At 35.8% G+C, this 20,103-nt stretch overlaps 1 protein-coding gene across 1 annotated transcript; it reads left to right on the top strand.

Moving 5' to 3' along the window:
* Positions 1 to 11,079: 11,079 nt before the first annotated feature.
* Positions 11,080 to 19,143, top strand: LOC103492812 (lysine--tRNA ligase, cytoplasmic). The gene is made up of 17 exons (XM_008453351.3): positions 11,080 to 11,405; positions 11,631 to 11,712; positions 12,379 to 12,435; positions 12,535 to 12,700; positions 12,798 to 12,891; positions 13,611 to 13,696; positions 14,167 to 14,285; positions 14,355 to 14,417; positions 16,148 to 16,273; positions 16,404 to 16,686; positions 16,811 to 16,907; positions 17,014 to 17,170; positions 17,377 to 17,520; positions 17,631 to 17,699; positions 17,811 to 17,954; positions 18,082 to 18,136; positions 18,914 to 19,143. The coding sequence occupies exons 1-17, from the start codon at positions 11,095 to 11,097 to the stop codon at positions 18,928 to 18,930; spliced, it is 2,070 nt and encodes a 689-aa protein (XP_008451573.1). The 5' UTR covers positions 11,080 to 11,094; the 3' UTR covers positions 18,931 to 19,143.
* The last annotated feature ends 960 nt before the right edge of the window (positions 19,144 to 20,103 follow it).

Raw genomic sequence — 20,103 nt, 5'->3', positions numbered from 1 at the left:
TTGCATTTCTAAAGAATCACATTAAAAGTCGTGATGCTGCTGAATCAAGTCATAAACATACTGTCAAGAACCTGACAAAGGGAAGGCAGTTATGCAAGAAAGTCAACCACAAAATTCAACCTCAATTGCATCGTTGTCTGTTCAACAATTACAGGAGATGATTGCAAGCTCCATCAAAACGCAATATGGTGGACCTGCTCAAACTTTCTCCTTGTACTCCAAACCATATACGAAGAGGATCGACAATCTCAGAATGCCGAATGGATACCAACCTCCCAAGTTCCAACAGTTTGATGGAAAAGGCAACCCAAAACAACATGTTGCTCACTTCATCGAAACATGTGAAACTGCTGGTACGCGAGGAGATTTATTGGTCAAACAGTTCGTTCGAACTCTCAAAGGAAATGCCTTCGACTGGTACATCGATCTGGAGCCCAAATCCATCGATAATTGGGAGCAACTTGAGAGAGACTTTCTCAACCGTTTCTATAGCACCCGACGTATCGTCAGCATGATGGAGTTGACAAACACAAGACAACAAAAGGGAGAACTAGTCATCGACTACATCAACCGATGGAGAGCTCTGAGTCTTGACTATAAGGATCGACTCACCGAACTGTCTGCAGTGGAGATGTGCACCCAAGGCATGCATTGGGGACTTCTTTATATTTTACAGGGAATAAAACCTCGCACGTTCGAAGAGTTGGCGACTCGTGCCCATGATATGGAATTGAGTATCGCCAATAGAGGAGCAAAAGATTTCTTGATTCCAAAATCGAGGAGTGACAAGAATGGACTTGATGACACTAAAAAGATTGCAAATAGTGTCATAAAAGAGTCAATGGTTGTTCATGCAACTCCTTTGAAATCTTTCTCTAAAAGAAAAGAAACAGAAATTGAAAGAAAGCATGATGGCGATGAAAAGCGACAGTCAACTCTTAAAGAAAGACAGGAAAAAGTTTATCCATTTCCTGACTCTGATGTTGCGGACATGTTAGAGCAGCTGCTAAAGAACCAACTTATTCAGCTGCCAGAATGCAAACGACCAGAACAAGCAGGAAAAGTAGATGATCCTAACTACTGCAAGTATCATCGGGTCATTAGTCACCCTGTTGAAAAGTGTTTCGTGTTGAAAGAGCTAATTCTAAAGTTGGCTCGTGAAAAGAAGATCGAGCTAGATATTGATGAAGTAGCTCAGACGAATCATGTTGCGATCGAGATGTCTTCAAATGTTCCGCCATTAACCAACTTGATGATCAAAGAAAAAGCTTGATTCAATTTGGGACTTCTGCACCTATACTTGTTCTATTCCAACAAAGGATCGTGACGATAAACTCCCAAAATAAAGAAGCGCATGGTAAAGATGATGCGAAGGATGGATAACAGTCACTCGTCAAAAAGGGAGGCAACCAAATTCCATTCAAAAGCAGTCGCGATTCCATCAAAAGTATGCAAAAGGAAGCCTCTCCTATAAAAAGAAAGGAAGAAGGAACAAGAAGATGTGGAATCCTAAGCCCATAAAAGGAAAAGATGAGGACTTCCTCCAACTTCGACGATCGATAACTTTGGCAGAATTCCTCCCAAGAAGTTTCCTTGAGGATCATCCAGAAGAAATACTTGAAGTCACTGCATGTCATGCTGCCAACATAGTAGAAGTCGACAACAATTATGGATCTTCTAAAGAAGTCAACAATTCAAATGAAATTAATCAAAGAACCTCTGTCTTTGATCGTATCAAGCCTTCAACTACTCGATCTTCAGTCTTTCAAAGATTGAGTATGGCCACGAAAGAAGAGGAAAACCAATGTCCAACGTTTATTTACATCGAACTTCAACTTTCAAAAGGCTGAGTATCTCCACATCGAAGAAAGATCGACCTTCAACATCTGTTTTTGATCGTCTAAAGATGACAAATGATCAACAACAAAGAGAGATGAAATCTTCGAAGGCATAACCATTTCGTAAAGAAAATGATGACGATAAGATTCACAGTTATGTCCCGTCACGCATGAAGAGGAAGTTGTTTGTTGACATAAATACAGAAGGTTCCTTGACTGTGAAACCAAGATTTATTATCTTCACCAATCCTACAAACGAAGGAGATGAACAAATTCTTGTTGAAAATAAAAGCTGTTAAATATGCAAAGCTCCTTATTGCAAGAGCCTAAACTGCATGGTGCTCCTAGCCCACAAGAGATTAAAAGGTGAATGGCAAAAAAAAAAAAGAGTTGAACTACGTTATGACTTGATCCCTATGTTATAAAAAGGGTACGTAGGCAGCTTAAAGTTCACTTTAAGTTCAGTCGCACGTAAAAAAAAAGTATTATTCTTCATTGTGATGATGTAAGCGCATAGTAAATGATGCGTAAACAGTATAAAATGAAATTCAGGAGCAGTCACACCAGAATAAGAACATTCTCATCACCATTCAACAAATTCTTGTATTTACAAGAATACAACTAAAGAAAAAAAAAGAATGGGGGCAAAGGGGGCAAAGTTAAAGCCTCCACTTGAGTTCTTAAATTCTTCGCGTGCAGCGTTCAGGCTCTTTTGAACCGTAGCTAGCGCCTCGGTGGCCTCTTTTGTGACAACAAAGATGTTTAATTGTCTACCTTCGTTAGGTGCGTTCGCCTCTTCTCCAAAATGTTGACCAGCGAACTCTACTCCTCTTTGATATGTTGCAGACAAGGATCTTTCCATGTGTTGTGCCCAAGAGGATCTTCATCTTCATCTTCTCACATGTATTGCAGCTGAGAGATTTATCACCTTCATTTTCTCACATGTATTGCAGCCGAGAGGATCTTCATCTTCATCTTCTCCCATGTGTTGCAGCCGAGAGGATCTTCATCTTCATCATCTCAAATATGTTGCAGCCAAAAAGATTTTTTGTCTCAAGTATATTGTAGCCGAGAAAGTTGTCGTCTCATATATATTGCAGCCGAGGATGTCGTCGTCTCAAATATGTTGTCGCCGAGGAGGTCGTCCCCTCAAATATGTTGCAGCTGAGAAGATTGTCGTTCTTAAATATGTTGCAGCTGAGAAGATCGTCGTCTCAAATATGTTACAACCGAGAAAATCGTCGTCTCAAATATGTTGCAGTCAAAAAGATTTTTGTCTCAAGTATATTGTAGCCGAGAAAGTTGTCGTCTCATATATATTACAGTCGAGGATGTCGTCGTCTCAAATATGTTGTCGCCAAGGAGGTCGTCCCCTCAAATATGTTGCAGCTGAGAAGATTGTCGTTCTTAAATATGTTGCAGCTGAGAAGATCGTCGTCTCAAATATGTTACAACCGAGAAGATCGTCGTCTCAAATATGTTGCAGCCAAAAAGATTTTTGTCTCAAGTATATTGTAGCCGAGAAAGTCGTCGTCTCATATATATTGCAGCCGAGGATGTCGTCGTCTCATATTATTGCAGCCGAGGATGTCGTCGTCTCAAATATGTTGCCGTCGAGAAGGTCGTCCCCTCAAATATGTTGCAGCTGAGAAGATTGTTGTTCTTAAATATGTTGCAGCAGAGAAGATCATCGTCTCAAATATGTTACAACCGAGAAGATCGTCGTCTCAAATATGTTGCAGCCAAAAAGATTTTTATCTCAAGTATATTGTAGCTGAGAATGTCATCGTCTCGTGCAACCGAGAAAGTCGTCGTCTCATATATATTGCAGCCGAGGATGTCGTCATCTCAAATATGTTGTCGCCGAGGAGGTCGTCCCCTCAAATATGTTGCAGCGGAGAAGATTGTCGTTCTTAAATATGTTGCAGCTGAGAAGATCGTCGTCTCAAATATGTTACAACCAAGAAGATCATCGTCTCAAATATGTTGCAGCTGAGAAGATTATCGTTCTTAAATATGTTGTAGCAGAGAAGATCATCGTCTCAAATATATTACAACCGAGAAGATCGTCGTCTCAAATACGTTGCAGCCAAAAAGGTCGTCATCTCATATATGTTGCAGCCGAGGATGTCGTCGTCTCAAATATATTATCGTCGAGAAGGTCGTCCCCTAAAATATGTTGCAGCTCAGAAGATTGCCGTTCTTAAATATGTTGAAGCAGAAAAGATCATCGTCTCAAATATGTTACAATCGAGAAGATCGTCGTCTCAAATATGTTGCAGCCAAAAATATTTTTGTCTCAAGTATATTGTAGCCGAGAAAGTCGTCGTCTCATATATATTGCAGCTGAGGATGTCGTCGTCTCAAATATGTTGCCGTCGAGAAGGTCGTCCCTTCAAATATGTTGCAGCTGAGAAGATTGTCGTTCTTAAATATGTTGCAGCAGAGAAGATCATCGCCTTAAATATGTTACAACTGAGAAGATCATCGTCTCAAATATGTTGCAGCTAAAAAGATTTTTGTCTCAAGTATATTGTAGCCGAGAAAGTCGTCGTCTCATATATATTGCAGCCGAGGATGTCGTCGTCTCTAATATGTCGCCGCCGAGAAGGTCGTCCCCTCAAATATGTTGCAGCTAATAAGATCGTCGTTCTTAAATATGTTGCAGTAGAGAAGATCATCGTCTCAAATATGTTATAGCTAAGAATGTCGTCGTCTAATATATGTTGTAACCGAAAATGTCATCGTCTGAAATATGTTGCAGTCGAGAAGGTCGTCGTCTCAAATATGTTGTAATCGAGGATGTCGTCATCTCAAATATGTTACAACCAAGAAGATCGTCGTCTCAAATATGTGTAGCAGCCGAAAATGTCATCGTTTCAAATATGTTGCAGTAAAAAAGATCGTTGTCTCAAATATGTTACAGCTAAGAAAATCATCGTCTCTAATGTGCTACAGCCGAGAGGATCATCATCTTCATCTTCTCACATGTGTTGTAATCGAGGAGACCATCATCTTCATCTTCTCACATGTGTTGCAGCCGAGAGGATCTTCATCTTCATTTTCTCACACATATTGCACCTTAGAAGATCTTCATCTTCATCTTCTTTTTCAATGTAGCGTGGCCAAGGCATTCCTCATCTTCATCTTCAATGTGGCGCGGCGCAGACAATCATCTTCATCTTTAATGCGGTATAGTAGAAACGATCATCATCTTCATGGACCATCATCTATATCTTCAATATGGGCACAACAGAAATGATAACCATCTTCATCTTAAATGTGTTCATCATCCTTATCTTCAACGTGACACAGTAGAAATGATCATCATCTTCATCTTTAATACGACGAAACAAAGGCGGTCATCATCTTCATCTTCAATGCGGCGCAGTCTAGGCGATCATCATCTTCAATGTGGCACAGACAATCATTCTCTTCAATGCGGCACACACGATGATCATCTTTAATGCGGTGTAGTCGATCTTCGTCTTCAATGCGACACAAGCGAGTCCATCTCCTCTTGGTTGATTTCTATCAGAACTATAAGGTGTCAAACTCCAGACAATCATCATTCTGTGAAGTAAACCATCGTTCTGCAAATGAAGTTCGCCAGAAGCAAGTTAGCGCTGATGATATCATCTTGGAGCAAAGAATATATAAAAGCAAAGTAGACGGAGAGTGGCGTCGAGGAAGCAGTAGGGCGTCATGATAGAGTTGCATCGTCTATCATGAACAAACCCCAGGCGTCGATGAATAAGTAGGGCGTCATGATAGAGTTGCATCGTCTATCATGAACAAACCCCAGACGTCGAGGAAGCAGCAGGGCGTCATGATAGAGTTGCATCGTCTATCATGAACAAACCCCAGGCGTCGATGAATAAGTAGGGCATCATGATAGAGTTGCATCGTCTATCATGAACAAACCCCAGACGTCGGTAAAGCAATAGGGCGTCATGATAAAGTTGCATCGTCTATCATGAACAAACCCCAGGCGTCGATGAATAAGTAGGGCGTCATGATAGAGTTGCATCGTCTATCATGAACAAACCCCAGACGTCGAGGAAGCAGCAGGGCGTCATGATAGAGTTGCATCGTCTATCATGAACAAACCCCAGGCGTCGATGAATAAGTAGGGTGTCATGATAAAGTTGCATCATCTATCATGAACAAATCCCAGGCGTCGATGAACAAGTAGGGCGTCATGATAGAGTTGCATCGTCTATCATGAACAAACCCCAGACGTCGGTAAAGCAGTAGGGCGTCATGATAAAGTTGCATCGTCTATCATGAACAAACCCCAGGCGTCGATGAATAAGTAGGGCGTCATGATAGAGTTGCATCGTCTATCATGAACAAACCCCAGACGTCGAGGAAGCAGCAGGGCGTCATGATAGAGTTGCATCGTCTATCATGAACAAACCCCAGGCGTCGATGAATAAGTAGGGCGTCATGATAGAGTTGCATCATCTATCATGAACAAACCTCAGACGTCGGTAAAGCAGTAGGGCGTCATGATAGAGTTGCATCGTCTATCATGAACAAACCCCAGGCGTCGATGAATAAGTAGGGCGTCATGATAGAGTTGCATCGTCTATCATGAACAAACCCCAGACGTCGAGGAAGCAGCAGGGCGTCATGATAGAGTTGCATCGTCTATCATGAACAAACCCCAGACGTCGGTAAAGCAGTAGGGCGTCATGATAAAGTTGCATCGTCTATCATGAACAAACCCCAGGCGTCGATGAATAAGTAGGGCGTCATGATAGAGTTGCATCGTCTATCATGAACAAACCCCAGACGTCGAGGAAGCAGCAGGGCGTCATGATAGAGTTGCATCGTCTATCATGAACAAACCCCAGGCGTCGATGAATAAGTAGGGCGTCATGATAGAGTTGCATCGTCTATCATGAACAAACCCAGACGTCGGTAAAGCAGTAGGGCGTCATGATAAAGTTGCATCGTCTATCATGAACAAACCCAGGCGTCGATGAATAAGTAGGGCGTCATGATAGAGTTGCATCGTCTATCATGAACAAACCCCAGACGTCGAGGAAGCAGCAGGGCGTCATGATAGAGTTGCATCGTCTATCATGAACAAACCCCAGGCGTCGATGAATAAGTAGGGCGTCATGATAGAGTTGCATCGTCTATCATGAACAAACCCCAGACGTCGAGGAAGCAGCAGGGCGTCATGATAGAGTTGCATCGTCTATCATGAACAAACCCCAGACGTCGATAAAGCAGTAGGGCATCATGATAGAGTTGCATCGTCTATCATGAACAAACCCCAGGCGTCGAGGAATAAGTAGGGCGTCATGATAGAGTTGCATCGTCTATCATGCACAAACCCTAGGTGTCGATGAAGAAACAGGGCGTCATTAAAGAAGCAGGACATCAAGGAAACTTCATATATACTTGCATGAGACTACAAAAAAAAAGTCAACTTTGGTATAGCTTCAAGTTGGCGCGAATCTAAAAAAAAGAGTAAAAAAAACAAGAAAAGAAAAAAAAGTTTTAAAAAGAAAGTAACTAAAAAAACTTGAAAAAAAATGTTAGAACAAAACAGTTTAAAAAAAAAAGAGCAAAGAAAACTTTTTCTAAAAAAAAACAAAAAAAAACAAAAAAAAGTTAAAAAAAAGGACAGGAAGAAAAAAAATGAAAATGAAATAAAAGTAAACAAAGAAAAAAAAACTAAACTAAAAGAAGTAAAAATGTAAAAAAAAAAAAAAAAAAAAAAAAAAGAGATGAAAAACGTGAAAAAAAAAGAGGGGAAAAGGTAATTGAAAAAGAAAAAATATATATATATATATATATATATATATATATATATAATATATATATATATATATAGAAAAGAAAAGAAATAGAAGAAAAAAAAAGAAATAAGAAAAGAAAAAAAAAAGAAATAAGAAAAGAAAAAAAAAAGAAATAAGAAAAGAAAAAAAAAGAAAAAGAAAAAGAAAAGAAAAGAAATCTCTCCAAAAATTTAAAAAAAAAAAGTTTTTTTTTCTCTTCTCTCTCTCCTTTCTCTTCTCCATCTGTGCTCTTCCTTACCAATTGAATGAAAAATAAAAATCTGTTTTTTTTCATTTATCACCTCTTCTTCCAAATCATGAAAAAAAAAAAGAAGCACATCGGATTTTTTTTCTCTCTCTCAAATAAAGAAAAAGAATTGGAGGATCAAACACATATGCAATGAAAAAAAAAGTTAGAGAAGATGAATTTGTGTGAATTTTGTTTGCAAGCTTCTTCCCTATTTATAAAGGATGGAAGGTAGCTAATCAAATCTTTTCTCAACAAACTAAATAAAAATCTTCTTAACAAATAGTTAGATTAGGTGAGATTATAGGAGAGAATTCCTAACCTCCTCTATTCTTTTCCTTTATTAAAAAAAAAAAACCCTCTATTGTTTTTTTAAAGATTAATTAAGAAAAAAAAATAATGACATTCTATTTTTTTTAAAAGCGTTAAAAAAATTTCAAGTCTTATCCCTCCCATATCCTCCTCATAATTAAACCTTAAAAAAAAAACACCTCAAATCTTGGAAAAAAAATCCCCCGATTTTCTTTTCTCATCTATTAAAAAAAATGTTTAAATTTTATCCCAAATCATAAATGGATTTGAAATGAAGTAAAAAAAAATGGCAAACTTTTCAAATTTTATCCCAATTCGCTAAAAAAATTCAAATCAAGAGAATATGCAAAAAAAAAAAAAAAAACTTTGACTTAAATTCATATTTCGATGAATTGGCAATATTCCAATATTTATAAATGTTAAGTCTCAATTCTTCCATTAAGTTCATTGGTAAAAAAGAAAAAGTTCAACTTCATTCAAGTTTTGGCTATATTCCAAAATAAATAAATAAATTGTGAATTAAAATCAAAATTCACTACAAATTTGATATTGGGCTGTATCAAAACTTCATTTTTAATCAAATTTATGTCCAAACGCATAGTTTGATTCATTCGACATATTAACTGGAGCAAAAGTCAAGAACAATATCACTTGTATTTTTTGTTTCAGCTTATCATTTTCGAGATTCATCCACCCATACACGTGTACAAATCTCGAAAAGGGGGCATTTGTTGAACAGGAAATTTTGACCAATTAAATCACGCCACGTCATCACAGCAAAATTGAGATAATTATAATTTGATTGGATTTGGGTAGTCAAGTTTTCTCATATCCAACCTAGTTGAAGCCCCTAAAAAATTGGGGCAAAGAAATAATGGACCCGAGCTTACGCAAATAAGTGGACCGAGTTCGAGCCCACAAGCAAATGGATCCAAGCCCAAACCGATCGAGCAAATGGGTCCGAGCCCAAGCCTGTCAAGAAAACAGGTCCAAGCTCAAGCCCAACAAGCAGATGAGTCCAAGCCCAAACCCAACAAGCAGATGGGCCCAGGCCTAAGCCCGCCCAACAAGCAAATGGGCCCAAGCCACCTAAAGCCCATCGAGATTCTCTATAAATAGAGACCTTCTCATTCATCTTGGAGGGACCTTTGATTGAAGAGAAGAATCAAAGCTCTAAAGAATTGAAGACAACAACTTCTAAAGACTCTCAAGACGTGCAAGTTATTATCAACCTCGAAATCAACCTTCTGAAAGATCGAATACTTGGAAGATCAAACTTTCCTTGAATTCCAGAAGATTGAAGCTTGAATTGACTTGTAGTTACAACTTCTTGAAGATCGAAGACCACGAAGTTTTAAATTTTACTCTTTGTATCCAAGAGAAAAAATCAAATGAGTAAATATTAGAGATTGTATCTGCAATACATAAATCAATACAAAGTTCGATTCCACGAATTAAATTTTTCCTGAAATCTCGTGTGAACAATTACTTTTTATCTTTTGAAAAAAAAATCCAAATTCAATTGGCTACAACAATTCAAAACCACCTTTTTTTTGTTTTTTATGTTATATATGAAATTATGAATATAGAATTTAGAATTCGTTTAAAGAGTAATAAATCAATTAATATAACATTGAACCCAAGTTAAATATGGAGTTATGAAATTTTGAAAAAATCACATAATTATAGAATTCTATATGGATTTCATTTTTTTTTTACCAAGTTAAAAACTTTGTAAATAATAACCAAGTAAAAGTTAAACGAGGGATATATCTGGAATTAAATAATAAATCTTTGGACAGAATAGTTTGATATTATTGATTCTCCAAATTCAATCAGAATTTTGAATGGGTGTTTTTTTATAGTACATAATGCTAAAAAACGGTTAATTTTCGTGAATACAATAAAACACCAAAATATCTGTCTTGCGTATAACAAAAAAACTTATTCATGAAACTGGTACAATATTTTCATAATTTTCAGATTTGTCCTTGCATTATTTCACTTTCTTCATCTTTGCAATTTATTCTATTTCAGATTTCTTCATCCCCTCACTCAAATTTCATTTCTTCTGTTTTTAAACGATTTATTATTCTGTTTAATCTTCTATTATATCTTCACTATTTTTGTTAAGATTCTTTGAAGGTACTTCATCTTCCTCGTATTTGAGAATATCAAGATCGTTTAAATATCATTTCAACATAATCTAAAAGATTGTTTACCATTGTCAACACGATCGCTTAAATTTGAAGCTATTCTCCCATTGTTTAAAAAGAACTACACGATTATCTTGATATGATCTAAACGACAGCTTACCATAATCAAAACAATCACTTATCATAGTCAATAGGATCGTTTAGCATAATCAACATGATCGTTTATATTTGAAATCATTTTTTAATCGTTTAATAAAAGATACATAACCGTGTGGATAGGATCTAAACGATCTCTTACCATAGTGGATGCTATCATTTAGCATAGTCAACACGATCGTTTAAAATTAAAGCTTTTTTTTTTTCTATTGTTAAAATAAACTACATGATCGTGTATCATGACCTAAATGATCGTAGATCATTCGTTTAGACTGTAGTACACGATCGTTTAAAAGAAGATTTATCACTCGCATGTGGCCGATTAATTGTATGTTAATCAAGGTATTTTTGGTATTTTTCGTTGCAGGCTTCTACACTTTTTCTGTTCTTGAAATGTCTTATAGAATCTAAATATTTTGATTTGTACTTATATTTAATAAAAACATAAAGAATCTAACCAAAGAAATTTAAGATAGAAAATAGATTTTAAATATGGAAAGGGGGGTAGAATGGTCCAAAAGAAAAAGTATTCTCCTCCCTCCTCTAAACAACTTTTAATATAGTAACGATTTTTTTTACACTCTTATGAAATGGTGTGGTGGTTTCGTCTCCTTGTAAACCCTAAACTTGAAACCCACGTCCCAATTTTTGGTGTTAGAAAAATCCTTTCCACCTCGGCGGCGGCTTTTTCTTCGCAATTCTCCACTCCACGCCTTGGACTACAAGGAATCTGCGAGCTTTATAAGCTTCTACCCATTGGAGCTTTCACTCTTCATCTGAAAATGGCGAGTTCTATTGACGGCGCTGCAAAGGCTGTCTCTGATTTAGCATTGGGTTCCACTACTGCGGCTCCAGACATGGCCGACTCTGCTCCAGGTGCTGAAGAAACTATAAGCAAGAAGTAAGTGTTTTGTTGAATTTTTGTGTATTTTTGCGTTTATTTAAGCTAATGTGTGGAAATGGGTGTTAGAGTTCACTCATTTGAGACTGGGTTTAGTCTCAATTAGTAGATTTTTATTTCATTGTTTCGATTTTGTTCTTTTAATGTTGTTTTAAGTAGGGTAGTTTTTCGTCAAAACTACGACTTTTTAATTTTTTTAAGGCTTTAACATTGGAATGTTCTCAGTGCACGCAAGAAGGAATTAAAGATGAAGCAGAAGGAAGAGGAAAGGAGGCGTAAGGAGGAACTGAAGGAGAAAGCAAAGCAGGTAATAGTGGTCACTAACGGAACACCTAAAGATTTGAGTGTGTATAGAATGCAATACATAAGAATAGAACAGGGTGGAATAATTGTCCATTCTCGATTGAGATTATCAAATATGGTTGTTCTAATTGGTTGTATGTTTAACGGCTATATTTGTATAAAGGGAAATGAGTTATTAATATTCTTGGCCAGGTATAATGCTATACTCTTATTTTTGACCTAAGAAGCACAGACACAGATACAAGACACGAATACAACACGACACGGTGACACACCATATTTTAAAACCTAGGACATGCTTTTTAAAATATTCATTAAAAAAATAATATATATATATATATATATATATATATATATATATATCATTTTATAGTAAATGAATCGATGCATTTATATGTTTAAAAGACTTAACTTGATGTATTCCATGCTCAAAGGTTATTATTATTGTAATATATGTGTCTTTTTCTTAGTCTACTCAACGAGTGTTCTATGCATCTAATACATTTGTTGCACTAGCAAGCATCTAATAGGTGCCATCAAGTGTCAGAGTGTCCAATTGTCCAAAACGTGTCGGACACTGGCACGCTATCCAAACTGAAGTGTCTGTGCTTGTTAGTTTTTGACTACCACCGGAGAAAGTTCTCTGTAACTGAAATGTTTTGTGTATCAGGAAGCACCCCAAAACAAGAAATCTGTAGCAGTAGATGATGAAGAAATGGATCCCACGGTATGACTTTTAAATTCTTGTTTTGACAAGTTCTGTTGCTTACTTTGTAGAACTGTTGTCAAACTGATTCTTCTCCCCCAATTGTCTCGTGTTTTGCAGCAATATTTTGAAAATAGGCTGAAATATCTTGCATCCCAGAAGGCAGATGGTAAAAATCCATATCCTCACAAGTTTCAGGTTTCAATGTCTCTCCCTGAGTACATTGAGAAATATGGAAACTTAAGCAACGGTGATCATCTTGAAGATGTCTTGGTATCTCTTGCCGGTACTTAGAACCAAATCTTGTTACTTTTTCATAATTCTTTTTGTTGATATCCCAATCATCTTTTGATTTATATTATTTTTTTCTGGTCTCATTCAAGGGAGGATAATGAGCAAAAGATCATCCTCCTCGAAGTTGTTGTTTTATGATCTCCATGGTTCTGGTGCTAAAATCCAAGTTATGACGGATGCACGGTATGTATATAATTATTTTGCTTCTCTTCTTGCTTTTATCCTTTGAGTAGTACTTGAGTGCCTCATACCCATCCTTTTGTTGCCCAATCACACACCAGATAAAACTGTGGTTGGATGACTGGGTGGATCCAAAAAATGGATGTTGCCTAAGATGCACAAGTATTTTTCTAATCCTTTAGTTCTAATAATTATGAATATTAAGAGTTTGATACCCTGTCCAAATTTTCACTTTATTTCATATTACAATTAAAAAATTTCATTCATATTCATTCACGATGAAACTAGTTTTTATGATAAAATAAGTATGTGCTTTGAATTTATTGAAAAATTTATACACATCATAAGTTACAAAAAATGTCCATTGTTAGAGTGACATTGAAAATAATTATTAATTAATAATATAAGTTTTACATGCACACGTATATAATTTTTTTCCCATGATTTTACATTACAATTTAGGAAAAGTTATTTAAATTCTTGGAAATGATATGATAATTATTTTCTTGGTAGATCCTATCAAACCACCCAGTATGCTGCATTTTGTATGAATCTGATGAAGTGCATGTCTATCAAATTTGTTGTGAATGCTTATTATGTGTTTTATCCATTAAGACCTATGTGGTTTCTATTTTGTTCTTCAATTCAATACAAAGGTTTCTTTTTCTATTTGTTTTATAAGAGAAGAAAAAGGTTATAATATTTCCATTTTAATGATGCAGGAACTCAGAGCTAGATGAAGCTGAATTTGCAAGGTTTCATGCCAGTGTTAAGCGTGGGGATATTGTTGGTGTCACTGGGTTTCCAGGTTGGGCTGCAATGATTGCTTGATCACTCTTTTTTGCTCATTCTCTATATTTTGCAGAAGTCTAGTTTACGATGTTTGTTCAATGTTCTTCAATTGTCTTTTTCCTTTCTAGTTCCTTCTGTGTGTCATCATGTTTCGATGTATCCCTTCCATTATAAGGTTAAAGAGAGGAACTGGAGACACACCATATAGTTCTTTTTTATTCTTGTCTCTCAGTTGCAGTGTGGTTGCACAATAAAATTATAGTCAGTCACTCCCCTGTGAGGAATCCAATTCTTCTCAGTGAAAGCTGGGTTTCTCAAAGGATAATGAAGGAAGAAGGAAGGAAAAGGAAATGAAAGAAAAACCCATGGACCCATGCCACGGATTGGCATTTTCTTCCCTGAGCACTTCATTTCATTTTATTACCTGACTTTTATGAAAATGGAAAAGCTATTTCTGAGTAGGTTTGATATGTTCTATTCTTACAGGAAAAACAAAGAGGGGAGAGCTCAGTATCTTTCCAAAATCATTCATCGTCCTTTCTCACTGTCTGCACATGATGCCGAGGCAGAAGGCGGCTCCTGGTTCTGATAATGCAAATTTGAAGGTGAATGAAGCTAATTTCTCTGTCTAGACTGGTTAGATGGGTTCTCATTATGTTCTCATTCTGGTTCAGAAAAATGATGCGTGGGCCCCAGGTTGTACCAGGAATCCTGAAACCTATATTTTAAAAGATCAGGTACCTATTCTATTTGTCATCACTTCCTTTTGTTTACCTACAGGGACATCTGTTTCATCTTAACTTTTCATCCAAAGACAAATTCTGTAAAGGAGAGTATATGATCGTAATCACCTTTGGCAAGAAGGATTTTACAGAATACAAACTCCCAACTTTAACATCTTTGTCACTAGGTCTGATATTAGAAAGTGTATGGGAGAGTGCCACATCCAAATTAGTAGGATTGCTTATGAAATTCAACTTCCAGCTTTTAAAATTTGCAGTGCAACAAATGGTTAGCCAAAAACTTTATAGTCAACAATCTAATAAAGTTTAGGAAAAGCCTTGTAGAAACAAATCCATTAAACTACTTATCTTTCCAAAGCCTCGTTTTATCTCCTTTGACTGAAATGATTTTGCACCAACACCACTAATCTTGCTCATTAATCAACTTTTCTAAGGACTTGACTTAATATCTGAGTTATGGACTTTTAGGGCATGAGAAAATTGAGAAAAAGTAGGGAGGGATGCTAGTGAGGACGGAATTAGCTCAAGTGACTTGCCTCCACTAGAGACGGTTGAATTCTTTCACCAATCTGACTTCATGGTGATTTGTCTATAATCGATGACCAAAAATAGGGCTTTTAGCGTGTCCTGCTAGAGCATCCCCCAAGCAGCTGTTTAAACCTCTTCTTCAGCGATGTTCGAACCTGTCAAAAGGGATTTCACAATGAGAGTATGGGTGAACATAATCCCTATTTTTGGTCCAATGGGACTTCACAATGAGAGTATGGGTGAACATAGGAGTTTGCATTGGTAGTTGTGCTTTTAGAAAAGTTGGTTGTGAAATTTAAGCGAGTTGTCCTGAGATTAGTGTGCAAGCTAGCCTTGACACTCACGTATATAAAAAACGAGTTGTGAAAGTAAAATAGTATTCGGGATATTTCATTTTAAATTAGAAAAACCTAGTTAGGATGTTTGGTAAATTAACACTAAATCGATGTAGTTTAGTACTTTAGTCAAAAGAACCAAAATAGGTTCATTATTTCAATTATTTTTATATTGATATTTAATCTATAATTTATTACTAGATAAATATTTAAAAATTTATAAATAAGTTGCACCTAATTTGGTTCAATTTAAATTATTTGATAAGAGTTTAAGAAGAATAATTGTGGTAAAAAATTGGTCAATCAGAATTTCATGAAAGAATAAATGTGAAAAAATAAATACATAAATGTGGAAAGTTAAATTTGAAATTTGTAAATGGTTGGAGAAGGTGGCAAGTTGAATCCAAAAACTGGTATCCGTTAGCTTTGCATTATAGACACGCTTTGGTAAATTTTAAAGTAGTCTTAGTATATTAATAAATATTTTGTTACTATTCTAATTCTTTTCCCCAAATTCATTTTATCCCATAATTGTTTTTTACATTTGCAAAGGCATACCTAAACGGGGCCTAAGTCAGACTTTTTCAATGTCTAGCTTGGACACTCACCCTTCTTGCCTCCTTATAGAGGTTCTATGTAAATAAAAAACTAGCTATACAGACAGCGGTTCCATCAAATTACATTTGTTATGAACATTCTCACAACTTATATTTTACAGTGAATTTCTCAATCTTCCGATTCATGCATTCTTTCACGATCTATGTACCAACATTTTCATTGCTGACACTGTCTGTTTGTCCCTTGGTTTGTTATCCCTGACCAAATATTATGTTATTGACATGTTTAGTTTCTTAATTCCAGGAAACTCGTTATCGCCAACGATATCTGGATTTGATGTTAAATATGGAAGTGAGGCAAATATTCAAAACCAGAGCTAAAGTAATCCAATATATTAGGAAGTTTCTTGATGATCTTGACTTCTTGGAGGTTTGTTTACTATTGATAATTGGCATATATGATTTTGGATTGCATTACATGTACTTGTAATTTATTTTCCTTTTTTTTAATTTTTTTTAATCTAATCTAATTTTATTTTTTTAAATGTTTGAACCTTTAGGTTGAAACGCCAATGATGAACATGATTGCTGGAGGAGCAGCAGCCCGTCCATTTGTGACCTTCCATAATGATCTTAACATGAAATTGTTTATGCGCATTGCACCTGAACTCTATCTCAAGGAGTTAGTTGTTGGTGGTTTAGACCGTGTATATGAGATAGGGAAGCAATTTAGAAACGAGGGTATTGATTTGACTCATAATCCTGAGTTCACCACCTGCGAGTTCTACATGGCCTTTGCTGACTACAATGATTTGATGGAACTTACTGAGAAGATGCTAAGTGGTAATTTTAAAATTTAGGATTTTGCATGCATGATAACTCCTGTGGATTCTGCATGACGCGTTTCCTGTTTTCTATATTTATCTATTTGTTTCTATTCTTCTCTGACATTGTTGGAACTAAATAGGGATGGTTAAGGAGCTTACAGGGAGCTATAAAGTAAAATATCATTCAAACGGGCTTGATAATGATCCAATTGAGATCGATTTCACTCCCCCTTTCAGGTTGGTTTGCAATAATCTTTTCTAGCCCGTTTATAAACTTGCTCTGTGTTGAGTACCGACCAGAATCTTATTTGGAATTACCTTTATTTTTTTTAACGTACTGCAGGAGGATTGACATGATAGAGGAACTAGAAAAGATGGCAAATCTCAATATACCCAAGGATTTATCTAGTGATGAAGCAAATAAATATCTTAGAGAGGCATGCCAGAAGTTTGAAATCAAATGTCCTCCACCTGAAACAACTGCTCGCTTGCTAGATAAAGTAATTCTCTTAGTCATGTGATTTTGTCTTTCGAAGCATATTGTGTTTTATAAGAAATTTCAGTTTCAAGAAGGAAGACAAGTAGCTAATCTTATTTCTGGAAACTTTACCCTGCTAATGTGTTTTTTCTAGTTGGGCCCCTTGTTCGCTTGCCTACTACTAATTCATTTTTCACATCAGTATTTTAAAAGTAATTATTTTGGCAGCTTGTGGGGCACTTCCTAGAAGAGACGTGTGTGAATCCTGCGTTCATTATCAACCATCCAGAGATTATGAGTCCTTTGGCAAAGTGGCATAGAGCAAGACCTAGTCTAACTGAACGTTTCGAATTGTTTGTCAACAAACATGAAGTACACTACCAAAACTTCACTATGATTTGCTTTTTTTTGTTTCTATATCATACACGTGTTTGCATATGCGTGCCTTATGTTTATGCTGTTAACACTTGATGACTATTCAGGTATGTAATGCGTACACAGAGTTGAATGATCCTGTTGTACAACGCCAACGGTTTGCTGAACAACTTAAGGTATCAACAACCTCCGCAGCTTTGAGTTAAAACCCTTAGAAACATAAATGATGTTTTGGTGAATTGATTGACAATTTGTTGAATTCTTTTGTACTTGGTTTTCTTTAACAGGACAGGCAGTCGGGTGATGATGAAGCAATGGCTTTGGATGAGACGTTTTGTACAGCTCTTGAGTATGGATTGCCTCCTACCGGTGGCTGGGGAATGGGCATTGATAGGCTAGCTATGTTGTTGACGGATTCACAAAACATCAAGGTTTGTACTTCATGCCTGTTTTTTTTTTTGTGACCACACCTACTTTAATGGCTGCTTGCTTCTGGTGATCCATACTCTCCATTGTTTTTATTATTATCTTTTCAAACGGTTATTTTTGTGAAAACAGGAAGTTCTTCTCTTCCCAGCCATGAAGCCTCAAGATGAACCACCAGCTCCCAAAGGTACATACTATATAATTCCTGGTCACTTGCTGTTCGCTTATTTTGTTATGTTGTCAGCACTGATAAGGCCTTACCTGAAGTTAGTCTTTTTAAAATTTGATAATACAAATTTGCATCGGTTTTTGTTGTGCTTAGGAACAACTTTTATGGTTTCTAAACATAACCTTAATTTTTCAAAACTAAACTGTAGTTGCCTTATGCATATCAAAGACTGAATTAGAGAAGGATCAATGTTGTTTTCTGGGGGCGTGAGATGCACCCTTTATGAAAGTATGGCATAGAAAGGAGAAAACACAGTTGAAGTGGGAATATGAAAAAAAAATCCCAAACACATGTAGTTTGCGGCTTATTAATTTTTTCTTTTGTCGGTTTATTAGGAAGGAAAACCCTAATTATTATTATTAACTTTCAAAATAAGGAAAAAGTTTTAGTAACCAAGGTGGTATGGAATACCTTTGTCCTACTTTGGCTCTCACCTCAATAGCTAGCTTTTGGAGCGTAATTCTCAAAGGTACTTAAGTACCTAACAAAAAGCCCCAGAACTACCTAATGTGCGAGGCTCATACTTGTGCTTGGTTGGGGTTTTCAAAACACTGAGAAGGATCTCAATCCCCATCCCTTTTTCATGTTGTTATACTCTAAAAGATAATAACCCCTGACAAGGATGTTAATCCCTATTTCATGTTGTTATACACTAAGTTGCATTCTTAATTCATTCCGAACCTTCTTGTGAGAGCTTCTGTTGATAATTCCTTGTTTCGTTGTTTGTATTTTCAGCCTCAACTGGAGTATAGGTACAATATGAGGAAAAATCAAAGAGGTGCATTTGCCATCGTGCAGTGTTATTTTACCTTATCAAAATTTTTGGGTCATATTGTTTTAAAAACCCCCTCCGGTCCGGGGAGTTGGTAGAGGAAATTTAACTTATATGATATTTTTCTCATCTTTTGTAATTGTTTTTTGTTTATGCATAATTATCTAATTAGACATCTTAAATTTTTTCGAAATTCTCTTTAATCTCTGTACAAATGCAACCCTAGATTTATATAGAGAACTGAAGTAAAATCGATACCATTTGAGAAAGCTGGCCTAGTTTGAATTTTGTTTTTGAATCTGGGGTTAGGATTCTACATACCTCAGCTTTAAATTAACCACCAACCTATGGAGAAAGGCTCTAAAGGTTTAATCCTTCAAAACTAATTTTGGTGACAATGTTACTTTTAGAAGTGTGGAGTTTAATATTGGATTAATTTTAAGTTATTAAAAGCGTAGTTTAGAATGATTGAACCAAGGAAGAAAGTGATTTTGATGATTTTAACCTCACTTTCAAACATGCTAAGATAGCTCCATTAAAGTTGTTCGACAACAATCAAAATCTTCTAATTCTCTAGTTAAAGTACGGGAATAGTTTAAACTCAAAAGATTAATTATATTTCAAGTTCTTAACTGTTTACATTAAAACTTTTTAATGGTGTGTTAAATCATTGTTAAGATACAGATTTTTTTTTCAAAAACGGAAAAAGCAATTTAAAGTTAAAATGGATTACAGTTCAAATGATTTGACAATCTAGACGATCCAACCTAAATTATAAGGATTAAGTTAGATTGGTTTTCATTTTAACCTAAATTGTAAGGGCTGGGTTAGATTGATTTTCGTTTTGGGTGGGTTGGATTAGATTTTTTATATTTTTTAGGTTAGATTGAGTTGAGTTTAAGTCACATTTTTTAAAATGGGTTGGTTCATTCCAACCCGAATTTTAATATTATTAAAGTATATATTGCAACTTATAAATATTACAATTCAATTCATATATAATTGTAATATTATTAAAATGTATGTTGCAACTTATAAATATTAAAATTCATACCTAATATTGTAAAATTTTTTTAAAGTTCGTAATAAATATTTTGAATTTTATTATTTAAGATTTGAGTTTTATAAAATTTTAGTTAGTTATTATTTAAGT

The sequence above is a fragment of the Cucumis melo genome, chromosome 5 (genome assembly GCF_025177605.1).
Source record: "Cucumis melo cultivar AY chromosome 5, USDA_Cmelo_AY_1.0, whole genome shotgun sequence".
Taxonomy (NCBI): Eukaryota; Viridiplantae; Streptophyta; class Magnoliopsida; order Cucurbitales; family Cucurbitaceae; genus Cucumis; species Cucumis melo.
This window is presented reverse-complemented; position numbering and strand designations above follow the sequence as displayed.